This window comes from Staurois parvus, unplaced genomic scaffold, assembly GCF_062004578.1.
Source record: "Staurois parvus isolate SC_StPar_1 unplaced genomic scaffold, SC_StPar_1.0 ptg000154l, whole genome shotgun sequence".
In the NCBI taxonomy this organism is placed as follows: domain Eukaryota; kingdom Metazoa; phylum Chordata; class Amphibia; order Anura; family Ranidae; genus Staurois; species Staurois parvus.
The window spans coordinates 9,239,566-9,265,443 of NW_028317950.1; the positions used below are offsets into that span (position 1 = coordinate 9,239,566).

The 25,878-nt window shown below is 40.9% G+C and overlaps 1 protein-coding gene across 4 annotated transcripts in view; it reads left to right on the forward strand.

Moving 5' to 3' along the window:
• PNPLA7 (patatin like domain 7, lysophospholipase) overlaps window positions 1-25,878 on the forward strand; it is a 346,161-nt gene that overhangs the window by 238,913 nt on the left and 81,370 nt on the right. For all 4 annotated transcript variants that reach the window (XM_089675020.1, XM_089675022.1, XM_089675023.1 and 1 more), the window contains 2 exons: window positions 3,514-3,696; window positions 19,391-19,509. In XM_089675020.1, coding sequence (XP_089531146.1) covers window positions 3,514-3,696; window positions 19,391-19,509 — 302 coding nt within the window. The remainder of the gene's footprint in view (window positions 1-3,513; window positions 3,697-19,390; window positions 19,510-25,878) is intronic.

Genomic DNA, 25,878 nt, shown 5'->3' on the forward strand with positions numbered 1-25,878 from the left:
TAAACTGTTTTTTTTTTTTTTCTTTATTCATTTTGGATAGAGTAAGGTAGGGTTATAACCCCAGTTGGAGTTTTTTTTGCTATCTGTGTCCTGTTGGAGAGATTTCCCTTTCGCAGGAAAGTCCCTGGTAGTCATCAGGGTCATCAGAACTAGTCTCCCCATTTCCCTTTTCTTCCTCTATTCACTAGGACAAATAGAGAGGGAATCTCCCTAACAAGGAACTCGGACCGCAAAAAAAACCTGCCAGGTGTTCTAATACCTATCCATTCTATACAAATTAAAAAAAAATTGTTTTGCCTTCAGTTATACTATAAAGTCTCAGAGTATCTAATGTCTGTGCTTAAAGAGTAATTAACTTTTGTTGAGAAAAAAACATTCACCCCAGATTATCACATGTACATTGCAAATATTTTAACAAGCTTTATAGCAGATTCCTAACTTTTGTTGTTTTGAAAAAATAGTTGCTTCTTTCTCTGTGTCCATGAGCAAAATTAATGTGAATGGCAGTGCTTTTATAATTATCAGTCAGCAGCTGCACTTGCAGGGTTCTAATGAGGAGAGTGACAGGGTCTGCATCCCATCAGACATAATTTCCCTTTGGAAATATCTCGCCAAAAATTACATTTGTTTGTTGCAGGGGATGCCCAAAATCTGACTTGTATCTTAGTGCAGACCTCTGGGAAAATCAGTAGGCCACATAAACAGTAAATTACATTTCTGGGGGCTGTGTCGTATACCATCTATGTACAGAACAACTCCAGGTTGCAATATTGCACTGCATTTTACAAATAATCGCAGTGCTACAGATTGAAAAGGAGAAGTGATTTTTAATAACATTCATTTAAAGCGGAGTTCCACTCACACTGTAAAAAAATAAAAGTCAGCAGTTACAAAAACTGTAGCTGCTGACTGTTAAAAAACAGCCACTCACCTGTCCCACGATCCCACGGTGTCCTCCCTGCAGGCCATTTCACCGGTCGTCCTGTGTTCCAGGCGTGGGCATCTTCAGTGTGGGCCCCCGGCTGTGATAGCTTGTGGCTTCACAGCCAGGTGCCCACTGCACATGTGCGAGCAGCGCTGCGCTCCCTGAATGGCTCCGTCATCTTCTGGGACCTGTCATGTGTCCCAGAAGACTACAGGGTGGGAGGGTTATTATTTTTTAATTTGCTATTTTTTCTCACCAAAGACAGTCACCTGCAAAGTACCAGTGTACCAGCTGTATTACCCTTATAATCCTTTCCGCTACATAGATATCTACAATATGTTGAAATACAGAGGGTGTTATTTTAATTCTTAACAAAATAATCTTTTCCATATTTAGGAGAGCCACCAAAATGAAACTGTAGAATGCCACTTAGCACTATTAGGTCTCATATAACATTTGTAACCTAAAGCCCAATGAAACATTCAGTTTAAAGCTGCACTCTGGGATTAGCAGATATTTTCTAAATACAAAAGGAATGTGTATTCTTGTTTGAATTTTGTTGTGCTTTGTGTATTTCTTCCAGATCTGTTCAGTAATGCAGCATGAAACTTTGCCTCTGTGCAGGAGCTTCCTATAAAATAAATCACTGATGTTCTCTCTACATGTGTATGGTGACTGGTCTTGTCTCCACCTCCTCTTATAGTTTTTCACAGGCAGCCTGTAGTGGGAAGACCTGCTGGGTTCTTTCCACAGCTCTCCTCTCTACACAGTTTATGATGTCATGGCTACTTTGCAAAGTTAAAACTAGGCTTAAAAAGGCATTCGGTGATCACAAAGTGAATGTATATCCCTGTTAGCTGTTGAAGAGTGGTCTCTCTGCAGAGGTCCAGCTTGCTCCCTACCAAGTGAGACCTTATAACTCTATGATCAGTAAGCAGCATGAGCTTTTTTTTTGCGGAGCTATGCAGTTATATAAAAAGTGAAGTGCACCCTATGTTGACTTTTTCAACATACTTGAATGGGTAAATATTAGATCTTGATTAAAATAGTGCCTATAGACAAAAGTGAGATATTTGAATATAAAATTGCTACAGTGCATTAATTTTCATGATCTAAATGAATAAAATTGCATATTTTTCATATGAGAAAAGTAAGTACACCCGCTACATATACCACCTCTTCAAATCCATGAAATTAGAATCCAATGTTCTAGGTAAGGTACCAATGATTAAAACCTCCTCAGGGAATATGCAGGTGGAGCATGTCATATTCAAACTTCAGATATCTGGAGTCTGATGTCCTCTTTGCATGTGTAAGGTGTCATCATGCGAACATCAATAGAACTCTCTAAGACACAGAGAAAGAAGGTTGTGGATGCCTGTGAGTTTTGGAAGAGATATCAATCATTTCACTGTAAGCACAATATTCTACAAGTGGCATACATTTCAAACAACTGATAAATTGTCCAGGACTGGCTGGCCCAGCAAATGTAACCCAAGTTTTCAAGAACCCCATAATTTAATTGCGGGATGTTTAGGTAACTCTTCCAACAGTTGGGAATCAATGTATTTGCATATTCAACCAAAAAGTGATTTCATGAATTCAACCCGCATGAGAGGTGTGTTAAAGTGATATTTTTTAAAAATAACAAAAATGGCCAGCTTACCTTCTCCATGCAATGGTTTTGCACAGAGCTGCACCATCCTCCTCTTCATAGAATATACGAAGGTAAAAAAAAACCTTCAGCCTTTACAACTGCTTTAAGAAAGAGCCATTGCTGTCCAAAAAGGACATTAAAGCCAGATTACAGTTTGCTATTGCATTTATAGGCAAAGACCAGGCCTTCTGGAACAATGTGCTGAAGACCGATCAATCAAAGATAGAGTTGTTTGGTCACAGTAACAATAGGCCTGTTTGCTGCAAACTGCAGACAGTATTTTATAAGAAGAACATCATAATATCTATGAAGCATGAAATGTTATGGTTTGAGGTTGTGTTGCGGCTCCAGGGCCTAGGCAGCTCACAGTCATCAAGACAACTATACATTCTGCATCATATCACAGTGTGCTTGATGAGAATGTGAAGCCAACTGAACAAAAGTTGAAGTTGTTGCAAAGCACACTAGCAAATTTGCCAAGGAATGGCTTAGAAAGAAAATATGGTTATTGACTGCTTTAGTCAAAGTCCTGATCTGATTCCCATTGAAATTTTGTAGGAGGGTTTTGAAATAAACAGTTCATACAAGCAAAACCCACAAACATTTTGCAATTGAAAAAAATGTTGCATGGAGAAGTGGCCATAAATCTCACAGTCAATATCAGAGACTTTGGAAGATTTCACCTCACCTCCTGTGACAACCATTGGAGTTCCAATAATTTTCTGCACTGTTAAAATGACCAGTAGGATATTGGGGAATACAGACAGCTATAAAAACAAGAAAAGCTATAGATACTTTAGTTTCTGTTTTTTGAACTGCAGAAATAGACCCACATAACTCTGTAGGGCATGCATGGGTGGTCTTCTGTCTTACAGGTATTGTGGAATATGGTTCATCGTGTTTTAATACCTTCATTTGTTCTGTGTTTCAGCTGGAGAAGATGCTTGAGAACACTGCTGTGCGTGCTCAGAAACAACTGATACTTCTTCATAAGGAAGATGGTCCACCGCCTTCTCGAACCGTTGAATGGCTCAATATGAGGGGTTGGTGTTCAGGCCATCTCCATCTGAGCTGTCCACACCGTGTCTTCTCCAAGAGGAGTCTGCCAAAGCTGGTAAGAGCTTGCAGCAGAACAGTGTTGTGAACCAGACTGATACTACAATAGCTGGTTTATGTTTATTCATATTTAAGTGACAATCAGAACAGGAGATATTTATTCAGCTAAGCCCAAGAGCATCACACCCATTTCATCACACCCATTTCATCACACTCATTTTTCTCTCTATAGTCTACCTTTACTTCCATGTAACACACCCTGCCAATCGTCAGTGTCATCTTTGCTGCTGAGGCATAGTGGTCTCACTTCCACAGTCCTGGAATAACTAGCTACTATTTTACTGTTCTCCAGGTCCCCTCCTCTGTCACCTCTGTGGCTGACACAGTTTCATATTTAGTATGACAGCACAACAACCACACTTCCAACAACAAATCTCTAGTTGGATAATGCCCTAAATTTCTGCTCCTGCAATTAAGCATTATGGCTGGTAAATAATAGAAAACATTGCCGGGACAATAATAAATGAGGAGAGAAATACATCTCATAACTCATCAGGTGCCCATTCATGAAAAACCGTGTACAGCTAGTGTCTTAAGGGCAAGTTACAAACTGTACCTGACTAGGGATACAAAATGAATATCTTGTATTTAGAAGTCTAAGCAACTCTGCTATTACCATACAAAGGTTTTCATTACACTGGAGTTCTGCAACATTATTTTGTGTCTGTAAATTATTGCTTGCTATTTAAAGTTAAACTCCTAGACAAATGTATGTATACGTATATAGACGTACATATACTATATTGCCAGAAGTATTGGGACACTCCTCCAAATCATTGGATTCAGGTGTTCTAATCACCTCCATGGCCACAGGTGTATAAAATCAAGCACCTAGGCATGCAGACTGCTTCTACAAACATTTGTGAAAGAATGGTTCACTCTCAGGAGCTCAGGGAATTCAATCGTGGTGTCGCGATAGGTTGCCACCTGTGGAATAAGTCCATCCATGAAATTTCCTTTCTGCTAAATATTCCATGGTCAACTGTTAGTGGTGTTATAACAAAGTGGAAGCAACTGGGAACAACAGCAACTTAGCCACGAAGTGGTAGGCCACGTAAAATAACAGATGTGTTCTCTGGAGTGACGAATCACACTTCTCTGTCTGGCATGCGATGGACGTGTCTGTGTTTGGTGGTTGCCAGGAGAACGGTACTTGCCTGACTGCATTGTGCCAAGTATAAAGTTTGGTGGAGGGGGGATTATGGTGTGGGGTTGCTTTTCAGGGGTTGGGTTGGACATGGATGAGCGAGTTTGGGGTGGAGGAACTTGACTGGCCTGCACAGAGTCCTGACCTCAACTCGATAGAACACCTTTGGGATGAATTAGAGCAGAGACTGTTAGCCTGGCCTTCTCATCCGACATCAGTGCCTGACCTCACAAATTCGCTTCTGGAAGAATGGTCAAACATTTCCATAGACACACTCCTAAACCTTGTGGACAGCCTTCCCAGAAGAGTTGAAGCTGTTATTGTTGCAAATGGTTTTCCAACTCAATATTGAACCCTGTGGACTAAGACTGGGATGCCATTAAAGTTAATGTGCGTGTAAAGGCAGGCGTTCCAATACTTTGGCAATATAGTGTATATGGCAGCTGTTTTACCTGCTAAAGGATCTATTGTTCTGTCCAGCATTCCTTTGATTTACAGAACTCATTTAGAGAGCACACTCAGGTCAATGGTTTTGAGTGACAGTTAAAGCCACTGACCTTTCACAAAGCCTCTTCTGGCACTTTTTGTTTACAAGTAAAAATAAGTATTTCTTTTCTTTTTTTTTTTTTTTTTTAGCAGAGACCCTAGAGAATAAAATGATAAATAAATAAAATCTCCACAGACGATGCTTTAATTTTTTTTTACTCTGTCCCTTAATTTGTCTAAATCACTTTTATTCTTATTAGAAGGAATGTAAACATCCCTTGTAATAGACGTAAGGGATGACAGGTCCTCTTTATGGAGAGATCTGGGGTCTTTAAGACCCCAAATCTCTCCTCTACCTTTAAAAGCAAAATATAGAAAAACATTTTTTGATCTTCTACATCTAAAAAAATACCGGAAGCAACATCATGACGTCTGATCTTCCAAGATCAAAGCGGTGCACAGAGACGATCTGGTCTCTGATCACCTCTATGGCCTGCTTCGTGAACTGTCAGATCATTGCCCGGGCTCAACGGTAAACCTGAGAAACACTGGTGGGGGGGGGGGGGGGAGACGATGAGACAACCCCTCCCACCACTTTTGAAAGCGATCCAGCAGCTAATACTGGGGTTATGGCTAAAGCTGTCAGCTTTTTTTTTTTTCTCAGCCAACAATTGTCTTTCACATGAAGGGGGTCCAAGTGGCTAATTAGCCGCTGGATTGCTTTCAGAAGCCACTGGCAAACCACAACACGTACAGTGGGTAAAACAAGTATTGAACACGTTACCATTTTTCTCTGTAAATATATTTCTAAAGGTGCTATTGACATGAAATTTTCAGCACAAAACAAATAAGTTCAGAAATTAAGTTATTCGTAATAAAATGGAATGACACAGGGAAAAAGAATTGAACACGCTAATTGAAATGTATTTAATAAATGGTACAAAATCCTTTGTTGGTAATGACAGCTTCAAAATGCCTCCTGTATGGAGAAACTAGTTGCATGCATTGCGACTTTGGCCCATTCTTCCGCACTAATCGTCTTCTTGACGGTTCATTGGGCCTCTTCTATGAACTCTGATCTTTTGTTCTTTCCATAGATTTTCTATTAGATTCAAGTCAGGTGATTGGCTGGGTCATTCTAGCTGCTTTATTTTCTTTTTCTTTTTTGAAACCAGTTTGAGAGTTTCCTTGGCTTTGTGTTTGGGATTATTGTCTTGCTGAAATGTCCACCCTCGTTTCATCTTCATCATCCTGGTAGATGGCAGCAGATTTTTATCAATAATGTCTTGGTACATTTTTCCATTCATCCTTCCTTCAATGAAATGAGGTTTGCCAGTACCGGTAGCTGAAAACAGACCCACACCATGATGTTTCCACCTTCAAACTTCACTGTTTGGTATGGTGTTTTTGGGAAGATGTGCAGTGCCATTTGACCTCCAAACATGGTGTGTATTATGGCATCTAAGGAGTTCAGTTTTGGTCTCGACTATATTCTCCCAGTATTTCACAGGCTTTCCTAATGTTGTGTAGCAAACTTTCAACGAGCTTCAACATTCTTTTTCTTCAGCAATGGAGATTTGCGTGGTGAGTATGCATAAAGGCAATTGCAGTTGAGTGCATTACTTTTTGTTTTCTTTGAAACAATTGTACCTGCTAATTCCAGGTCTTTCTGAAGCTCTCCACAGGTGATCCTTGGCTCTTGGACAACTTTTCGGATGATAATTTTTACTCTTCTGTGACAGAAACAATAGAATACTGATGTGATACTTTTTTTATTTGCACTAACATACAATTTTGAGGACAAGCTTTTGGAGAATGTCCCCTTCTTCAAGGTCCAGGCAGTACTACTTCACAAAGTTTTAGCAGAATGTTAGAAAAGATGTGGGGGATGGAAAAAAAAAAGACTAGAGATAAGACACAAAAGCAAAGACTGGGGGGGGGGGGGGCGGCAACACTAACATAGGGAGTCATACAACTGTTGGATAATGATTGCGGAATCCCATGTCCAAATTAAGGCCGTTATCTCTTGTGTCAAATAGAATTATCATTCTTAGTTCAAAAGTTTTTCTTTCCTGAATGGATTTGAAATTTCCTTTAAGAACTAAAATATTGAGGTCTCCCAAAGTGTGGTCTAGTTGTGCAAAATGGTGTCCCACAGGTGTGCAAAAGTCATTTACCATAAATACACTGCTGAGGATGTTACACAGCTCATTGAATTCATACTTACACACAACTACTTTGCTTTCAATAAAGACATCTATCTTTAATGTATGGGCACTGCGATGGGAAGTAAAATGGCACCCCAATATGGCAATTTATTTATGGCTGACCTGGAAGAAAAATTCCTGAACAGCATGGAACAAAAACCATACAGATACTATCCCTATATTGATGATATTTTCATCATATGGACAAAAGGTGAAGAAAACCTAAAACAATTTTACTCATTGATCAACACTTTTCATCCATCAATCAAACTAAAAATGGAATACTCAAACACACACGTCAACTTCCTAGACACCACAGTATACATCAGGGATGATACGCTTCACACCTCAATATACAGGAAACCCACTGACAGATGCAACTACCTCCACAGTTCTAGCTTCCATCCCCAACACACGAAACGTGCCATCATACACAGTCAGGCCATTCGATACCACCGAATATGTTCTGACCCAAGAGACAGAGATAAACATCTCGGGACACTAGCAGACGCCTTCCATAAGAAAGGTTCCAAGGACAAAACTATCAACACCAGCATGAACACAGCCTTGAGAACCTGAAGAGAAAATCTACTTCAGTACAAAGAGAAAAAAACAAACAACCGTGTACCTCTAGTAACTACATACAACCCAGCACTAGAAGGAATAAGAAAAATAATCAAAGATTTACAACCCATCATAACAGAGGATGGAACTCTGAAAGAAATATTACAGCAACTACCAATACTGGCTTTCAGACAACCCCCCAACCTCAGAAATAAACTAATCAGTAGGAAACTTCCTTCTGATCAAGATGTCACAAATACTGGAAGCAAACCCTGCAATAAAAAACGCTGCAAACTGTGCAACCAAATCAATCCATCGAAAAGCGTCAGACACTCAAAAGGGATCTTCAATATCTCCAGATAATACAGCTGCACCTCTAGTAATGTTGTGTACCTCATCCAGTGCAGAAAATGTAGCAAAGGATCTTATGTTGGCAAACAGGACAGAAGTTGCAAACAAGGAAGAATTTGCACAGACATACCATCAAGGAACATAAAGAAGATGACTTTTGCACACCTGTGGGACACCATTTCGCACAACCAGACCACACTATGGGAGACCTCAATATTTTAGTTCTTAAAGGAAATTTCAAATCCATTCAGGAAAGAAAAACTTTTGAACTAAGAATGATAATTCTATTTGACACAAGAGATAACGGCCTTAATTTGGACATGGGATTCCGCAATCATTATCCAACAGTTGTATGACTCCCTATGTGAGTGTTCACCCCCCCTCCCCCCAGTCTTTGCTTTTGTTGTGTCTTATCTCTAGTCATTTTTTTTTCCCATCCCCCACATCTCTTCTAACATTCTGCTAAAACTTTTTGAAGTAGTACTGCCTGGACCTTGAAGAAGGGGACATTCCCCGAAAGCTTGTCCTCAAAATTGTATGTTAGTGCAAATAAAAAAAGTATGACGTCAGTATTCCATTGTTTCTGTCGCAAATGCACTAATACAGCTACAATCACCTCAAGCACTCTTCTGTGAGAAATTTTGCGAGATGCACCTGGTCGTGGCCGGTTTATGGTGAAATGATGTTCTTTCCACTTCCAGCTTATGGCCCCAACAGTGCTCACTGGAACATTCAGAAGTTTAGAAATCCTTCTGTAACCAATACCATCAGTATGTTTTCAATAATAAGGTTTAAAAAGTCTTGAGAGAGCTCTTTGCTTTTACCCATCATGAGATGTTTCTTGTGTGACACCTTGGTAATGAGACGTTTTATAGGCCATCAGTTGAGACCGAACAAGCTAATATTAATTTGCCCTGACAAGGATTGCTTTCTAATTTTTGATAGATTTCAGCTGTTGTCTTGGCTTTCCATGCCTTTTTGCACCTCCCTTTCTTCATGTGTTCAATACTTTTTCCCTGTGTCATTCCATACACATTAATACACATAACTTAATTTCTGAAATTATATGTACATCAAAACAAAATAGCCACAGCTTAAAACAGAACTGAACTGTTACTCAAAACAGCTACATTCAAGGCATGCCGTAAATGGTAACTGTCACAACTGCTTTGCTTTCAACCCAAACTGTCAAGCCATCAAATGTCTGGTGTCATACCTGATCTCATGTGCAGCACCATGACAACTGCAGATCAGAGGCTAAAATGGCAGCTTCCTTGGCTTTAAAGGATAGGAGGGTTTAGTTCTACTTTAAGTAGAAAAGTCAGCAACTGCCAGCATTCTGCAGGACCCTTATTCCCTATAGGTAAGCAGTGATCATTTTGTAGAGGTCCAGTACAACCCCTGCATTATCTGGCCATACAATGATTGAAATACATCTGGGCCAGCAGGGACTGGCCAATTTTTGATTAGTATGTAGCCTTGCTATGTGACCGAGACAATTATTTATTTGACTTGTTTTGAAGGGACATGTTGGAAAATTTCTGGATGATCAGCAGTCACAGCCATTCAGCTGCAGCCTATGATCTGTGTATTCTGACAGTTGCAGGTGGCGATTTAGGGAGTGCATTGGGCCTCTGCAGAGAGATTACTGCTTCCACACAGGGAGCAACGGTCCCACTCTCAGCTTCTTGCAAAGGGCAGACTTTTCAACTCATTCTGTGGCTGATTTAGAAAGAAAATTTGACTTAAGACTCTGAACAATGTTTGTTTTTTGAATTTACCCTGAAAATTCAACTGGGGTTCAAGCAGTGCTTCTTGGTCACCTTGCCACACCCAGCTTGTGATAGGCGAGTGAAGGAGCATTAACGTTCACATACTTCTTGTCCAGCACAAGTGGATGCAGAACACCTGATTGGCTTAGTGCTGACCACTCTCTTTTCCGGTCTTAATGCACCTATACAGAAATTAAAAGATGCTCATACTAATACAAATTGGTATACTTCCATTAGTTGCACATTAAAATATAGGTAATCATTATTTATTAAATACAGGCATACCTCGGATTACGAACACCTTGGTTAACGTAATTTTCGGTTTATGAACAAAAATCCAAAATAATGGCTTGGTTTATGAATTTTTTTCGCAATACAAACAGATTAATTGGTTTTCAATGCATTTACCAATTTTTTTTAATCATGTCCCTGTGCAGTACTATGCCTTTAAAGTGCACTTTATAAAGAGTTTTGAACAGATAAACCTTTTTTTTTTTTTTTACTTTTTCCTGACCTCCGGAACGGATTAATTGGTTTTCAATGCATTTACGAATTTTTTTTTTAATCATGTCCCTTTATGCCTTTAAAGTGCACTTTACAAATTAAACTTTTTTTAGTTTTTTCTGACCTCTGAAACAAATTAATTGGTTTTCACTGTGTTTACGAATTAATTTTTACTTATGTTCCTGCACAGTATTTATGCCTTTAAAGTGCACTTTATAAAGAGTTTTGAACAGGTAAAATACCTTTTTGTGACTTTTTTCTGACCTCCGGAACAAATTAATTGGTTTTCAATGCATACCTATGAGAAATCGCAATACGAAAAGTCCCGCAGAACTAATTAAATTCGTAAACCGAGGTACGCCTGTATACATACCTGCATTCATTGGTGTTTTTATATCTGCAAGGAGTTACATTTTTTTTCCCCATGCATTAATTGTTGAACTGAGTATATTTATGTGAACCTGTTCCTGATCTAACACTCATCTGCACAAACACAAACAGAGGTTCTTTTAGTGTTTAATTTAAATTTGCTTGTATTGCATTTGTTTCATATGAAAAGAAGAGAGAATGTCATGGTTTTCTGACAGTGCTGTAGGACAAGCATAAAAGAACTGATGACAGGCTTTTATTTGTAAATCTTGCTGAGGCTCTGGGAAATAGTAATAGTGCAGAACCACAAAATACTTTAGTTTTGTTATGTTCTAAAGTTTTTATATGTGAGGGCTATCATCGCAACAAATAGAATTTTGGTAACATCCCCCTCTTTCTGGGCAGGAAGTGACTGAAACAATGTACAAATAGTGTTTTAATATGGTGATTTCAATGAAGTGGTAAAAGAGATTAGTTGCTAATGAGTGGGAATCTTCCTGAGAATAAAATACAATCAGATATCTGCCCATCCTCAAACAAGCTGCTTAAAGTGTTTGTAATCCCAACAATTAACGTCTGTTATCTGCTTCGTTTTCATCTTTCAAATATACCATTGCAAATGTTTTGTTATGTCTGTTTGACAAGTAAATATGGCCAGAAATTCAGTGCTACCCTGTGCACTTTTCAATGTTCTCTCAATCAGTAAATGACAGCGCATCAGCCTAGGACATTACCAATGACACCATTTATTCTAAAAAAGTGGAAAACATTTATACTCACATTAAATGACAGAAAGCAAGAAGGGGGCACCAGCCTAGTGCATTACCAATGACACCCTTTATTTTATTTAAAAAAAAAAAAAAGGTAAACATTTATACTCACAGGCATAGATGAAGTGTAAAGCTCATAAAATAGAATGAAACGTAAACTATAACCACAACCTATAGCTCTGGATAGGTACAGATTACATCCAAATATATAGCAAAAACAAGCACATTTCAAGGGTAGATCCTCTTCAGAGCTGAATGTCTGCCATCAACTGACTATATACTGCTAGTCTGCAAGGTCCATATTGTCTGCTACAGTTGGAGTTTTATTTATTTTATGTTACAAGCTTTACACTGATCTATGCTTATGAGTATAAATATACAGGTGTACCTCGGTTTACAAACACGTCGGTTAACATAATTTTTAGTTTATGAATGAAAATCCATTGAAAATAATGCCTTGGTTTACGAATTTTTTCTCCCAATATGAAGTGTATGTCGGTGCCGATTTTTAAATGCAATCGCCGGCTTTTTTTTTCTTCACTATAGCTCACAGAGCTGTCACTTCCCTGGACTTAAAGGAAGCTTTGTTTCTTTTAAAAAAACTAAAAGGAAACATTGTTTCTTTTAACTTGGGGAAATAAACTAAAAATAAACTCTTTTAGCTGGTGGAAAGTGACAGCTGAATCTCTGAGCTGTAATGAAGAAAAAAAAACGGTAATGACATTTAAAAACCGGCACCATAATAAATAAAAAAATGGCGTGGGGTCCCCACTCCCATCCATACCAAGCCCTTTGGATCTGGTATGGATTTTGAAGGGAACTCCCAGGCCAAAATGAAAAAAAAAATGGTGTGCCCCCCCAAAATCCATACCAGACCCTTATCCATGCATGCAGCCCGGCAGGTCAAGAAAGTGGGGGGGACGAGTGAGCGCCCCCCCCCTCCTGAACCATACCAGGCCACATGCCCTCAACATGGGGGGCAGGGGGGCTCCCTCCCCCCAAAGCACCTTGTCTCCATGTTGATGGGGACAAGGGCCTCCTCTCCACAACCCTGGCCGGTGGTTGTGGGGGTCTGCGGGCAGGGGGCTTATCGGAACCTTTAGGCCCCCTTTAACAAGGGGGCCCCCAGATGTGAATGAGTATGGGGTACATGGTCCCGATACTCATTCACAAAAAACAAAAAGTGTAGTGTGAAAAAAGACAAGACACAGTCTTTGACAAGTCCTTTATTAAAAGAAAAAACTAAATGAATGTCCCCCTCAGTAGATCCAACGTCAATCACGATGTCCACTGCTGGCACCGACAAGTAATCGTGCTGGCCCCAGTGGTCACTTTGCCTGACACAGAGACAACTGCAGATTGCAGGCTAAAATTGGCACAGCACAATACAGTGAAAAAACTGTTTATTTGTTAATTTGCTTAAACAAAAGTGTATTTTTTTTTATATATTACACAACCATTGTGTAGCACTAAAAAGCTGGAAGCCAGTCCTGTGTATGTAGTGTGCAAATATGGCTGCTCCTATCTACTCCCATGTAATTACAAATTCTACATAGGAACAAGGTTTTTCTTTTAAGGTTAAATAGTCATGATTCTTGTTACTTAATACTTCAAGTACATTCCTTTAACATGTTTCCCTAAAAAAGAAAAAAAACAACACATTCCCTTTAAACCTTTTATAACCATTTTCAGAAATAGATATCAGGTGTATGAGCCTGACAAGCATCCTGGACACTTTATTTTAATGGTCTCCTGTATTGCTTTTTCTGTAGTGTGTTAAGGTCCATGTTGAGCATTTCACCAATTACCCGATGACGTGAAGAAAAAAACAATAACATGTCTGCCAAGCATGGTTGCTTTAAGACAACAACCTGAACCTTGTACATCCATTTCAACTGTGTTCTACAACTGCAACAAGGCAGTTATGCTGTGCCTACCTTAGATGTCTGCTAACTCTTAAAAATAAATATATAGTGTTTTTAAATATACTGTGCAAAAGTATTTGCCCCCTTTCTGATTTTTCATTTTTGTTTACATATTTGTCACACTTAAATGGTTCAGATCATCACACAAATTTTAACATTACACAAAGATAACCCAGGTAAATACAAAATGCAGTTTTTAACTTATTAAAGGTGAAAAGCTGTCCAAACCTGCCTGGGCCCATGTGAAAAAGTAATTGCCCCCTAAACCTAATAGCTGGTTGTGCCTCCCTTGGCGGCAACAACTGCAATCAAGCATTTGTGATAACTGGGAGTTAATCCTTCACATCGCTGTGGAGGAATTTTGGCCCACTCTTCTTTGCGAAATTGTTTTTATTCAGCCACATTTGAGGGTTTGAGCATAAATGGCCTGTTTAAGGTCATGCATCAGCATCTCAATCGGAATTAAGTCCAGTATTTGACTAGGCCACTCCAAAACCTTAATTGTGTTTTGTTTTTGTTTTTTGAGCCATTCAGAGGCAGCTTGCTGGTGTGTTTCGGATCATTGTTCTGCTGCATAACTCAAGTGAGCTTGAGGTTACGAACTAATGGCTGTACATTCCCCTTTAGAATTTTCTGGTAGAGTGCAGAATTCATGGTTCCATCAACTATGGCAAGTCATCCAGGTCCTGAGGTTACAAACCAGCCCCAAATCCTTAACACACTCACCACCATGCTTTACTGTTGGTATGATGATCTTTTTATGAAATGCTGTGTTAGTTTTACGCCAGATGTAACTGGATGCACACCTTCCAAAAAGTTCAACTTTTGTCTCAGCAGTCCACAGAATATTTGCCCAAAAGTCTTGGTGATAATCAAGATGTTTTTTGGCAAATGTGAGACCTTTTATGACCCCCTGGAGTTGTTGTGCTCTTGGAGTAATTTTGGTGGGCCAGTCACTGCTGGGAAGGTTCACCGCTGTTAAATTTTCACCATTTGTGGATAATTGCCCTCACCATGGTTCGCTGGAGTCCCAAAGCCTTTAGAAATTGCTTTGTAACCCTTTCCAGACTGAAACATGTCAATTACTTTGTTTCTCATCTGTTCCTGAATTTCTTTAGATCATGGGCATGATGTGTTCCTTTTTTAGATCTTTTAGCGTGCTTCACTTTGTCAGACAGCTTCTCTTTAAAATGTGTTACTAAACCCAGGCCTCTGCATTCACTATATCTGGTCTCCCACAGTACACAGAACATGGAAGTGCAATTATTTTAGTAAATATACACTACTAAATACCTTTTCTCATCTGCAGTTAGAGCAGTCTGGTGACTTCTACCAGGAAAAAAGCTGCCCAAACCTGCCTGGCCCTATGTAAAAAAGTAAATCATCAATTAACTGTGATTAACCACATTTTTTGGAAATCTGATGTAACTTTCACTTGCCACTCCCAGGCCTGATTACTGCCAGACCTGCTGAATCAAGAAATCACTTAAAGTGTTACTAAACCCACAACAGTAAAATCAGTCCGTATATGCAGTAAAGCATGCTTGTTATACTCACTGTGGAACCTAAGGAGTTTATCCTCTACATTGTGTAACAACGCTGTTTGATCCTGACTTCTCTGATCCTCCCCTTTTTCCAGTGTTCCCCTCTTATCTCCTGATAAGACATATATTGTTGTCTTATCTCAATTGGATGGATGACGAGTGTATTTATAAATGTATTTTCCTGCAGCAACTAATCCAACAGTTCTTTTACAGAGAGATGCATTTAATCAGCTCAGCGACAATCCATAAAACAGAGGTACAGACAAGGCAGATGACAGGGTACCCAGAATACTCATGCAATCATCAGAAACCCTCATAGGACCCACTTTCTCCTGTCACAACTTAACCAAAAGAATTTTTCCTAATATACACATTCTCCCAATTCAGTAAAATGACAAGCACTCTGGCCACGTTTAGTAGCCCCTTTGATCTTCTGGGTGACAGGTAATGCTTGGACAGCTGTCATAAATTCTAATCAAAGTTGTCTAGATATTTCCTAAACTGCATTATTTTACCATTAATTAGATAAACAAGAATGCTATTTACCATACTTAACCTCTTGGCGCCAGGCCGCACGCAAATGTGCAGCCTCCTGGCGTCTGGGCCTTGATGCAGAGCGGCCGCACATTTCCGTGCAGTTAAGAAAAACATATGTGCTGAGAGCGCATGCCCTGCGTGCATCAGCACACATGTCCGGTACTCACGGAAAGGTCCCAACATCCTCTTGCGATCGGGACCTTTCCCGATCATGTGACCGCCGTTACAGCGAATCATGCTGTCACATGACCCTAAAACCCCGCCACCTCCCGGCTTCTAAAACCCTTAAAGGGCTGGGAGGTGCCGGCGCCAAGGGGTTAATACCCCTTTTCATGTTATTAGATAGTAGATGCTGGCCAAGTTCTTTCAAGTCTGACTGAGCAATCTGCATTTTATCACCCTTGGAAGTTTGCAAATTACCTCCATTGAGATTTAACAAGTTGGCCCCTGAGTGCCAAGGTGTTGTTGCATAAAATCTGCATAGCAAAGTCCTTGGCTATCCTTTTGTTGTGTAAAATACATCTAGCCCAGTCATATGCTGGCCTGTTCAATAACGTGAGAATACACCACATACAGTGTGTATATGTGTGTGTGTATGTATATGTATATATATATATATATATATATATATATATATATATATATATATATATAATATATATATATATAATATATATATTTTGCTCAGTTTGGTGTGTATTGCTAGAGTACTGTGGGAGACCAGATATAGCGAATGCATTTAGTAACAGTTTATGTTTGGCCCTCCACAATAGTGCCCTTTTTCTCAGGTGGCCCCTTTGAAAATTAATTGCCTATCCCTGGGCTAAGCACTACAATTGTGAACCCCCTGACGGCTTATCCGCTGCAGCTAGAGAAGATGAGAGTGCCTATGTGCAGTTTGAATGGCCCAGAGCGTATGCTAAGAAATTGTTGCAGAAGATAAACTTTTACTTTAAAGCGTAAGTTTACCTTTTACACAAAAATAATAAATGCACTTTTTTTTTCAGGTAGGAGCCTGGAAAGCATTCCAGTGGAAACTTCTCCCCGTATTATCTGTCAGAGGGAGGGGGGCAGCAGGCGTGGCTGAAGCTATGGGAACATGTTACATGTTCCACCCTAAAAATGGGTGGAACATGTAACATGTTCCAAAGGTGAACTTATCCTTTAACTTTGCAAATAGCTATGGTGACAGTTTAGATCCATTTAGAAAAAAATACCTTGGTAAAACTCATACATACTTATACAACATGAACTCATAAAAGCAACTTGGCTTTGTTCAAGATACTAACCAACACTTGCAAAGTGACATGTGACCTCTCAGAAGGTCCCGGCAGCCATTTTGTGCATTTTGTGAACGTAAGCTAACACCTAAAAACAGATGAATGCAATATTGCAGTTACTATGGAAACCATTTCCCTCCACTTCTCCCTGTATCCTCTGACTGGTACGTGCACTAATCAAAATCTCCATTTTTAGTAGCAGACACAAAGGGCTTTGTTAAAATCTTGTTTGGGAATATTTCAAAGTTTTTTAGGAAAGTCTGCTTTAATTGGACATGTCATCAAAAAAGGACAATTTGTGCGCATTAAACATTCCTTCTAATCACAAAACATTCACATCTAAAACTCAGCTACCAGTTTATTCCCAGTCTAGACAATCCTGTAGAGTGCTTCATGTAAATAAAGGGTTAGTAGAGTTAAAGGTATATCAGATCATTTCAGAAACTAACATGGTCTTAAGGGATAAGTTCACCTTTAGCACAAAAAATAAATAAATTAAAAAAATGCAGGTAAAAATATGTACATTTATTTATTTTTTTCTACAGGAGCCTGCAAAGTAATGCACCGGCAATCACAGGTGCAGCATCAGGCTTCTGCACACTCTCCCTCCAGCGTTCTGCCCATACTTGTGTACAGGCTTTCAGGTTGAAAGCTGGAGGGAGTGTGAATGGACTATGAGTGTGGTGATCCATATTCTCAGTCCATTGAAACTACAAGTATGCCTGCTGCGATGGGGGTTGGGATTTGTAGTTTATTTATTCACAGATCCTTATGAATGCATAATGTGGCTGTGCAAGCAGAGCGCCACCAATTTTAAAACATGACAGGGGAAGGAGAACCCACTGTTACAGGAAATGGGGGTGGGGGTGTGGATTGGTGCTGAACATGTTAAACCCTAAATACATATGTAACATGTTCAAAGGTGAATCCTTTAAAGCACGGGTGTCAAACTGGCGGCCCTCCAGCTGTTGGCAAACTACAAGTCCCAAGAGGCATTGCAAGATTGACAGTTACAAGCATGACTCCCAAAGGCAGAGGCATGATGGGACTTGTGGTTTCGCAACAGCTGGAGGGCCGCCAGTTTGACACCCCTGCTTTAAAGCATCACTGACCTCCAACCTAGCCAAAAAAACTTAATCTCCCATCTCCAACCATAACATTTAACCCAGCACAAAAATTTACCTTTAAAACATATTCTTTAACAGGCACCTTGAGGGCTTCATCCTTAATTTTACATTGTAAAAAACTCAGTTACAACTAAATCTTAAAACAGACCATTCAGTTACTTCTAATTTGAATCAACAAACAGCAGTCCTTGGGTAGTCCAGCCACTTTTCCTACACTGAAATAATGTCACCAACCTGGGAATGGGCAAATGGATAACATTTCCTCAGCCTCTTCTCGCCTAGTGATCAATCATACTGTACATTATAACTTTGAAGCAAGTCACAAGTTGAGGGGCTGACCAGTGTCAGATATTTCTGAGCAGAACCAAATCCTGTAAAGAAACCGGGGATTTATAACAGTGTCATCTCTGAGCCATCATGTCAGCAAGGAAGTAGGTGGTGACTTTGAACGATGCCTGAACAAGGATGATATCCTTCCGGGGAGAACGCAGATGACGATATTGTTAGGGGGAGTACTATGCTCTTTGTGAGTGTAAATACCTTAAAATGTCTTGTGCTTGCACATTACTTAGCACACATTTACTTGACCTGAAATTATAAAGACCGCTTTAAGGCAAACCTGTACATTGTCCATTCAGGGAACTTTCATGAAAATGTTAGTATCCTCACTATTGTGCTGATCCACTGGCTTCAGTAATTTCACTGTCCTAGGAAAAATATCCAGATTAGGAGCTCTGACCTCAGTTTTAGTTTGCATGCTCAGGACAGGAATTGGAAAATTGTTAAAGCCAGAGACTGCTAGTTTTGGCTGTACACAGGTGGATGTCTCCCTAGGAACTGTAGGAAAGACCAAAGCAGGGCAAATACTTTTAACTCCCGTTCTTCCCTGAGAGGGACGTATTGGCCGGGTCACAATGAATAAATATGCAAGTGATTTAAAAACAGGTCCTAGGATAGAGTTGTATTAGGGATTCAATCTGTGTTCATATCAATGTGTTTACTGTCAAACTATGTCATGTGAATCCAGCTATTGGTGTGATTATCTGTAGTCTAATTATCTGCTCTGAATTGTTAAGTAGGTTTACGTTCGTATTCTTGCTTCTGCACAGATTGAAATGTTCGAAAGAGTATTTCAGAAACCCCCGGACCGCCATTGTGATTTTTCTCGTCTTGCCAGAGTGCTCACAGGAAACGCTATAGCACTAGTGCTGGGAGGAGGCGGAGCAAGGTAAGACCTAAATATTTAATTTGTTGTCTTTTTTTCTTTGCCAGCAACTGGGGAGCTGTACAATCACAACGTAACCATGTTCTGAATTGTAGCTAAAAACAGAACCCAACATGCCAGGGCTTATACAAAAATCTATATTCATTCTTAAGTTATTAGTAATTATTTCTTTTGATATTTTTTTATGCCTCTTACCCCATTTCTGACATTTATCATTGCCTGCTTTGTAGATGCTAGTAGATTTTCGAATACAAATTCTAATTAGTGCAATCAATGACATTGGCCCTCATATTCCTTCTGTACTGAAATGTATTGTAACTGTACTGTCTCCATTATATTGTAAAGCGCTGCGCAAACTGTTGGCGCGATATAAATCCTGTATAATATAATATAATGACATAATGTTGCCTAAAAGTACTTCAAAAAACGTTTGTTTGTAACATTTGGTTTTGGAGCGAACAGACTTTTCTCAACGTAAACTACATTTGCTGTGTGAAATTTGTTTTCTCATCAAAAATTTTCCTTCCTGCTTATAATTTTCTCATCACTGTGGTCGAAAAGGAACTTCAATTTGACCCCGTTAACAATTAGAAAATTGAATGAACATTCTTAAAGAAAAATTCCAGATATGGCTATAATATATTTCTTTATCGTACATCACAGGACACAGAGCAGGCTATTCATGACTATGTGGAATATAGGCCACCTATAGGTGAATGGACACTGGCTGACCAATCAAGAGGAGGTCTCTCTTATATAAACCCTCCTATACAGGTAGTACATCAGTTTTTTTGCCAGTGTCTGTAAGGTGGATGGTCACTGAAAGTGTTGCTGTGCTCTTGGAGCATACCTGAAAGTCCAAAATGATTCAATTAGAGAATAAGGGAGTTTAATCGGATCCATTCGGAAGGCTGTGAGCTAAAATGGATGGTACCCGAACCTCGCTGGACAGGGAGACGAATCCTCTAGGTTTTGCCTGTAATGCAGCCTTACGACACTGGTCCCCATGCAGATGAAACCCTGTTCAGTTTTAAATCTGACCAAGGCGCTTCCAGCGGGGTGCTATATGGGTCCAAGGCGGTAGCTCGTCAGCATGGGGACTGAGTCCTCAAAGGTCTGTATGACAATGCCCACTGTGATGGGTGAAGGTTGGTGCCTGACGGAAGTCAGGGACCTGCGATAGTACTCATAAGATATCTCCTTTTTTTTCTCTCTGTAAGGAGAAACAAACAAAGCTCTAAATTGGAGGGACAAGGAGAGGTATTGTGACCGTTTCCACCAGGGGGAGTGCTCATTGTTGTTCCTGAGACGTGCTTGCTCTTTTTGTTTTCGACTACTAGAGGGAGTTCAGCCGGAAACAGAAGTCGGCCATATTTTCTTTATCTGAGGCCAGGACACACATGGGCTGCTGCTGCTGAGAAATCTCTTGTGGCCGGAACACAGAGTGGGGTATTCTGTAGGAGCACGTGAGTACTCCCCTGAGGGAGGAGCATGGACCAGTCAGTCAGGAGCCGCCCTAGGTGACTCATAAGGCAGCATTTGCATTGAGTGCTTTTACATCCGCACACTACTTGCATAGATGTATCATCGTGATCTGTGTTACTAGTGAAGGTGCACAGGTTTCTGCTATCTGAAGTAATATCTTCCAGAAAATGGAGTGGGGGAGGTGCAGCAGGAAAGGGCACTAATGTACCACTGCCAGGTCCTGAGTAATCTAGCCGAAGGTCCACTGTGATATCCTCTCCTTACAGGCCAGAAGCGACTGGGCAGTCTGAGCCGCTGCATCTATGTGGCATTATGGCTACTACTGGTGCTTCTGCCTCAGCATATGTAACAAAGGATGATCTTGCTTCAGCCTTAGCGGGTTTAGAAGATGAGATCACTGGGATGCATCAGTTTCTCAGGGGACTAATGCAGGCCATAGACGGGGAGAAAAACGGCAGATTTTTCTTTTAAAAAACGAAAAATCGGTCGTTCAAGTGGCCGACGTTACCATCAATGGTAAAAAAAATCGGCAGACTTTCATCCTGTCTACAGCCGGCAAAAAGTGTCCCTGCAGAGAGCTCCGCTATTTCTTTGACAGTTCTTTGACAGTTCCTTGACATTTACAGCGGTTGCAACAATATATCTATTTGTATCCATTTAGGATACAGATGTTTTTATTCGGAAACAAATAGATACAATGTTGCAACCGCTGTAAATGTCAAGGAACTGTCAAAGAAATAGCGTAGCTCTCTGCAGGGACACTTTTTGCCGGACTGGAATTCCTCTTATTTTTCATCCTTCTTCTTCTTCTTCTCCTTCTTCATCATCATCCTCTTCTTCTTCATCATCATCATCATCCTCTTCTTCTTCTTCTTCTTCATCATCATCATCCTCATCTTCTTCTTCATCATCATCCTCATCTTCTTCATCATCATCATCATCCTCATCTTCTTCATCATCATCATCCTCTTCTTCTACTTCATCATCATCATCATCCTCTTCTTCTTCTTTATCATCATCCTCTTCTTCTTCATCATCATCCTCTTCTTCTTCTTCTTTTTCTTCATCATCATCCTCTTCTTCTTCTTCTACTTCTTCTTCCTCTTCTTCATCATCATCCTCTTCTTCTTCTTCTACTTCTTCATCGTCATCCTCTTCTTCTTCATCATCGTCATCCTCTTCTTCGTAATCATCATCCTCCTCTTCTTCATCATCCTCCTCCTCTTCTTCTTTTTCTTCATCATCATCCTCCTCCTCCTCTTCTTCTTCTTCTTCATCATCACCCTCTTCTTTTTCTTCATCATCGTCATCATCCTCTTCTTCATCATCCTCCTCTTCGTCTTCTTTTTCATCATCATCCTCTTCTTCTTCTTCATCATCATCCTCTTCTTTTTCTTCATCATCATCATCCTCTTCTTCTTCATCATCATCCTCCTCTTGTTCGTCATCATCATCCTCCTCTTCTTCTTTTTCTTCATCATCCTCCTCTTCTTCTTTTTCTTCATCATCATCCTCTTCTTCTTCATCATCATCATCCTCCTCTTCTTCGTCATCATCATCCTCCTCTTCTTCTTTTTCTTCATCATCCTCCTCTTCTTCTTTTTCTTCATCATCATCCTCTTCTTCATCATCATCATCCTCTTCTTCATCATCATCTTCATCCTCTTCTTCTTCCTCTTCTTCTTTTTCTTCTTTTTGTCTTCCTCTTGCAGGTCACTGCTCATGCGCAGATTTTTTACCGGTAAAAAATCGGCCGATTTGCCCATTATTGCCGCGAAAATCGGCCGATCGGCAAAATCGGCCGATTTTTTTTTCCAACTTTACCAAAAAAAAAAAACTGCCAAAATACCGAAAAACGGCCGAACACATAGCCCACTAACGATCCGAAAATCGGCCGATTTTATTTTCGGGCGAAAAATCGGCCGATTTTCGACCCATCTATGGCCTGCATAAGAAGCTGAATAGATCCCCATCACTAGAACCACCAATCCTGGAGCAGGAATGGGTGGTGCCTGATGATGAGGAAGAGCTGGTCAGGCAGTAGAATTTCTGTCTGAGGTGTCACAGTCTGAGGAGAAGCAGGAGGTCTCTGCCTCCCAGTCTCAGAGATTTTTAGTCCAGGACCTCACTGATATGGTACAGTCTGGATTCAGGCTACCTCTGATAGAAACCTCTGAGGTTACTTATTCTTCCCTGGCCTCTTTGAAGTCTTCACAGAGTACTCAGGCCTTTCCGGTGCATCCTCTTCTAGAGCAAATTATGTATGCTGATTGGGACCACCCAGACAGGGTTTTCGTTCCACCAAAGCGGTTTTCTGTTTTGCACCCCATGTGACAAGTTTGGAAATAAGTGTTGCCTGTAGTGGATACAGCTGTTTCATCAAGGACCCAGCAGATAAAAAGCTGGCGTCTCTTCTTAAGGCCTCCTTGTCCCTGGCAGGTTCTGCCACACAGCCAGCTGTGGCAGCAATTGTCATTTGCCAGAGTCTTTCTGACCAAGTCAAGCAATGGATTGGAAGACCATCCCTGCAGGGGGAATGCTTAGCCGAGGATTTGGAGGATGTTCCGCGTGCTTTGTGTTTCGCGGTTGATGCTGTTAAGGATTCAATTTAACAAATTTCTTGCTTGGCCCTCTTAGTGCACATGCGCAGGATTTTGTGGCTGAAGAATTGGTCAGCAGAACTGTCATGCAAAAAATTGTTGGCAGGTTTTCCCTTTCATGGGGAATGGCTGTTTGGGGAAGATTTGGACAAATATATCCAAAAGATTTCAGGGGTAAAAGTACTCTTCTACCCTCTAAGAGGAATTTCAAACACCCTTCTTTTAAGGTGTCAGGGGCTTTGGTTGCATTGCCCTCATCTACCAGGCAGTCATTTCACCACACACAGGTCCCAGCCTCCAGGGGGAAGGCTTTTGAATTTTGTGGCCATATGGAGGGCTCTAATCCAAGACAAATGGGTCATTTCCACAATTTCTCTGGGGTACAGACTAGAATTGTCAGGCATTTCCCTCTCCCCGGTTTCTAAGATCAAATGTACTAACGAATCCAGAAAAAAGAAGAGCTTTATTTCAAGCACTCAATTGCCTATTGGCTCAAGGAGTAATCACAGAGGTTCCAGCAGGCGAAAGGTTTCGGGTTTTATTCACACCTGTTTGCGGTCCCAAAACCAAATGGGGATGTAAGGCCCATTTTGGACCTCAAGCGGCTAAATTAGTTCCTAAGAGTCCGGTCTTTTTTTATGGAATCAGTTCGGTCAGTAGTGGCCTCCCTGCAGGAGTGATATTTTTTAGGCGTCCATAGATATCAAGAAAGAAAAGTGTCACTAGCACACCAAGGAATCCTCAAATGGGTCAGAAGCTTTATTTAGTGGTCACATAATATCAATAGCGGCAATGTTTCGGAGCCATGCAGGGCTCCTTTGTCAGACAAGTGAGGATTCCTTGGTATGCTGGTGACACTTTTCTTTTTGGATTGTTTGCGGTTCCCAGCCCATGGTCATTACAGCACCCAAACACCATTTACAGCCACTTGCAGGAATGTGTGCGTTGGGAAAACTACATTTTGATCATAGACATCAAGGACGCATACCTGCATGTACCGATATTCATTACTCACCAAAGATTTCTGCAGTTTGCAGTAGGGGCTCAGTATTTCATAACACTACCGTTTGGGCTGGCCAAAGCTCCCAGAGTTTTCACAAAAATTCTTGCTCAGGTATTGGGGCTACTCAGAACTCAGGGAATATCGGTCACAGGTTATCTAGATGATCTCTTGCTCAGAAATCAGTCGGTGCCAGATCTGAAGCAGGATGTGGTCCTTACAATGCAGATCCTGAAAGAGCTGGGCTGGGTGCTCAACCTCAAGAAGTCGCCCCTGGAACCAGTGCAGAGTCTGGAGTATTTGGGGATGATCCTACACACTGTTCAAGCAAAGGTATTTCTGCCTCCAGGGAAACGTTGTGCCCTGAGGAACGAGGTTTGCAGTTTGAAGGGCAAAAGTTATCCTTCAATTCGCCTCTATATGAGGTTCATGGGGAAGATGGTGTCCTCATTCGTGGCTATTCCCTATGCTCAATTCCACTCCAGACTGCTGCAAAGCTACATTCTGTCTGTCTAGATCAGATTACTGCACATCTCTGTCTCCAGAGGTACAGCAGAGCCTGAATTGGTGGTTGATAACTCACAATTTGAAGAAGGGAAGATCCTTTCGGCCAGTGGTGTGGAAGTTGGTAACCGCTGATGCAAGCCTTTCAGGTTGGGGGCCATTCTGAGGAGTCCACAGTTCAGGGAACATGGCTTCCACAGGAAAGGGTTTTTCCCATCAGTGTCCTGGAACTTCGAGCAGTGAGGCTGGCGCTGAGATATTGGAGATCTAGGTTTCAGGGTTGGCCTGTAAGGATTCAGTTTGACAATGCCACAGCAGTCACATACATCAACCACCAGGGTGGTACCAGGAGTTGGGGTGCCCAGAAGGAGGTGAACTACGTTCTGACCTGGGCAGAGAGATAGATTTCAAGTCTGTCAGCAGTGCTCATTCCAGGTGTGGAAAATTAGCAGGTGGGTTATCTCAGTCGCTGGCAGTTGATTCCAGTGGAATGGGCTTTGCATCCCGATCTGCCAGCAATGGGGTTGCCTGGATGTACACCTATTGGCATCCAGGTTCAACAACAGAATCGATCTTTTTGTGTCCAGGGTAGGGACCCTCATGCTGCAGGGGTAGATGCCTTAGTGATTCCTTGGAACCAGTTCTCGCTGATTTATGCCTTTTCTCCTATCCAGCTGCTGCCGTGTCTCTTATGCACTCCATTCCAGTAAAACTGATTGCTCCGGCCTGGCCCAGGAGGGCCTGGTACACGTACATAGTAAAGATGGCAGTAGACGGGCCGTG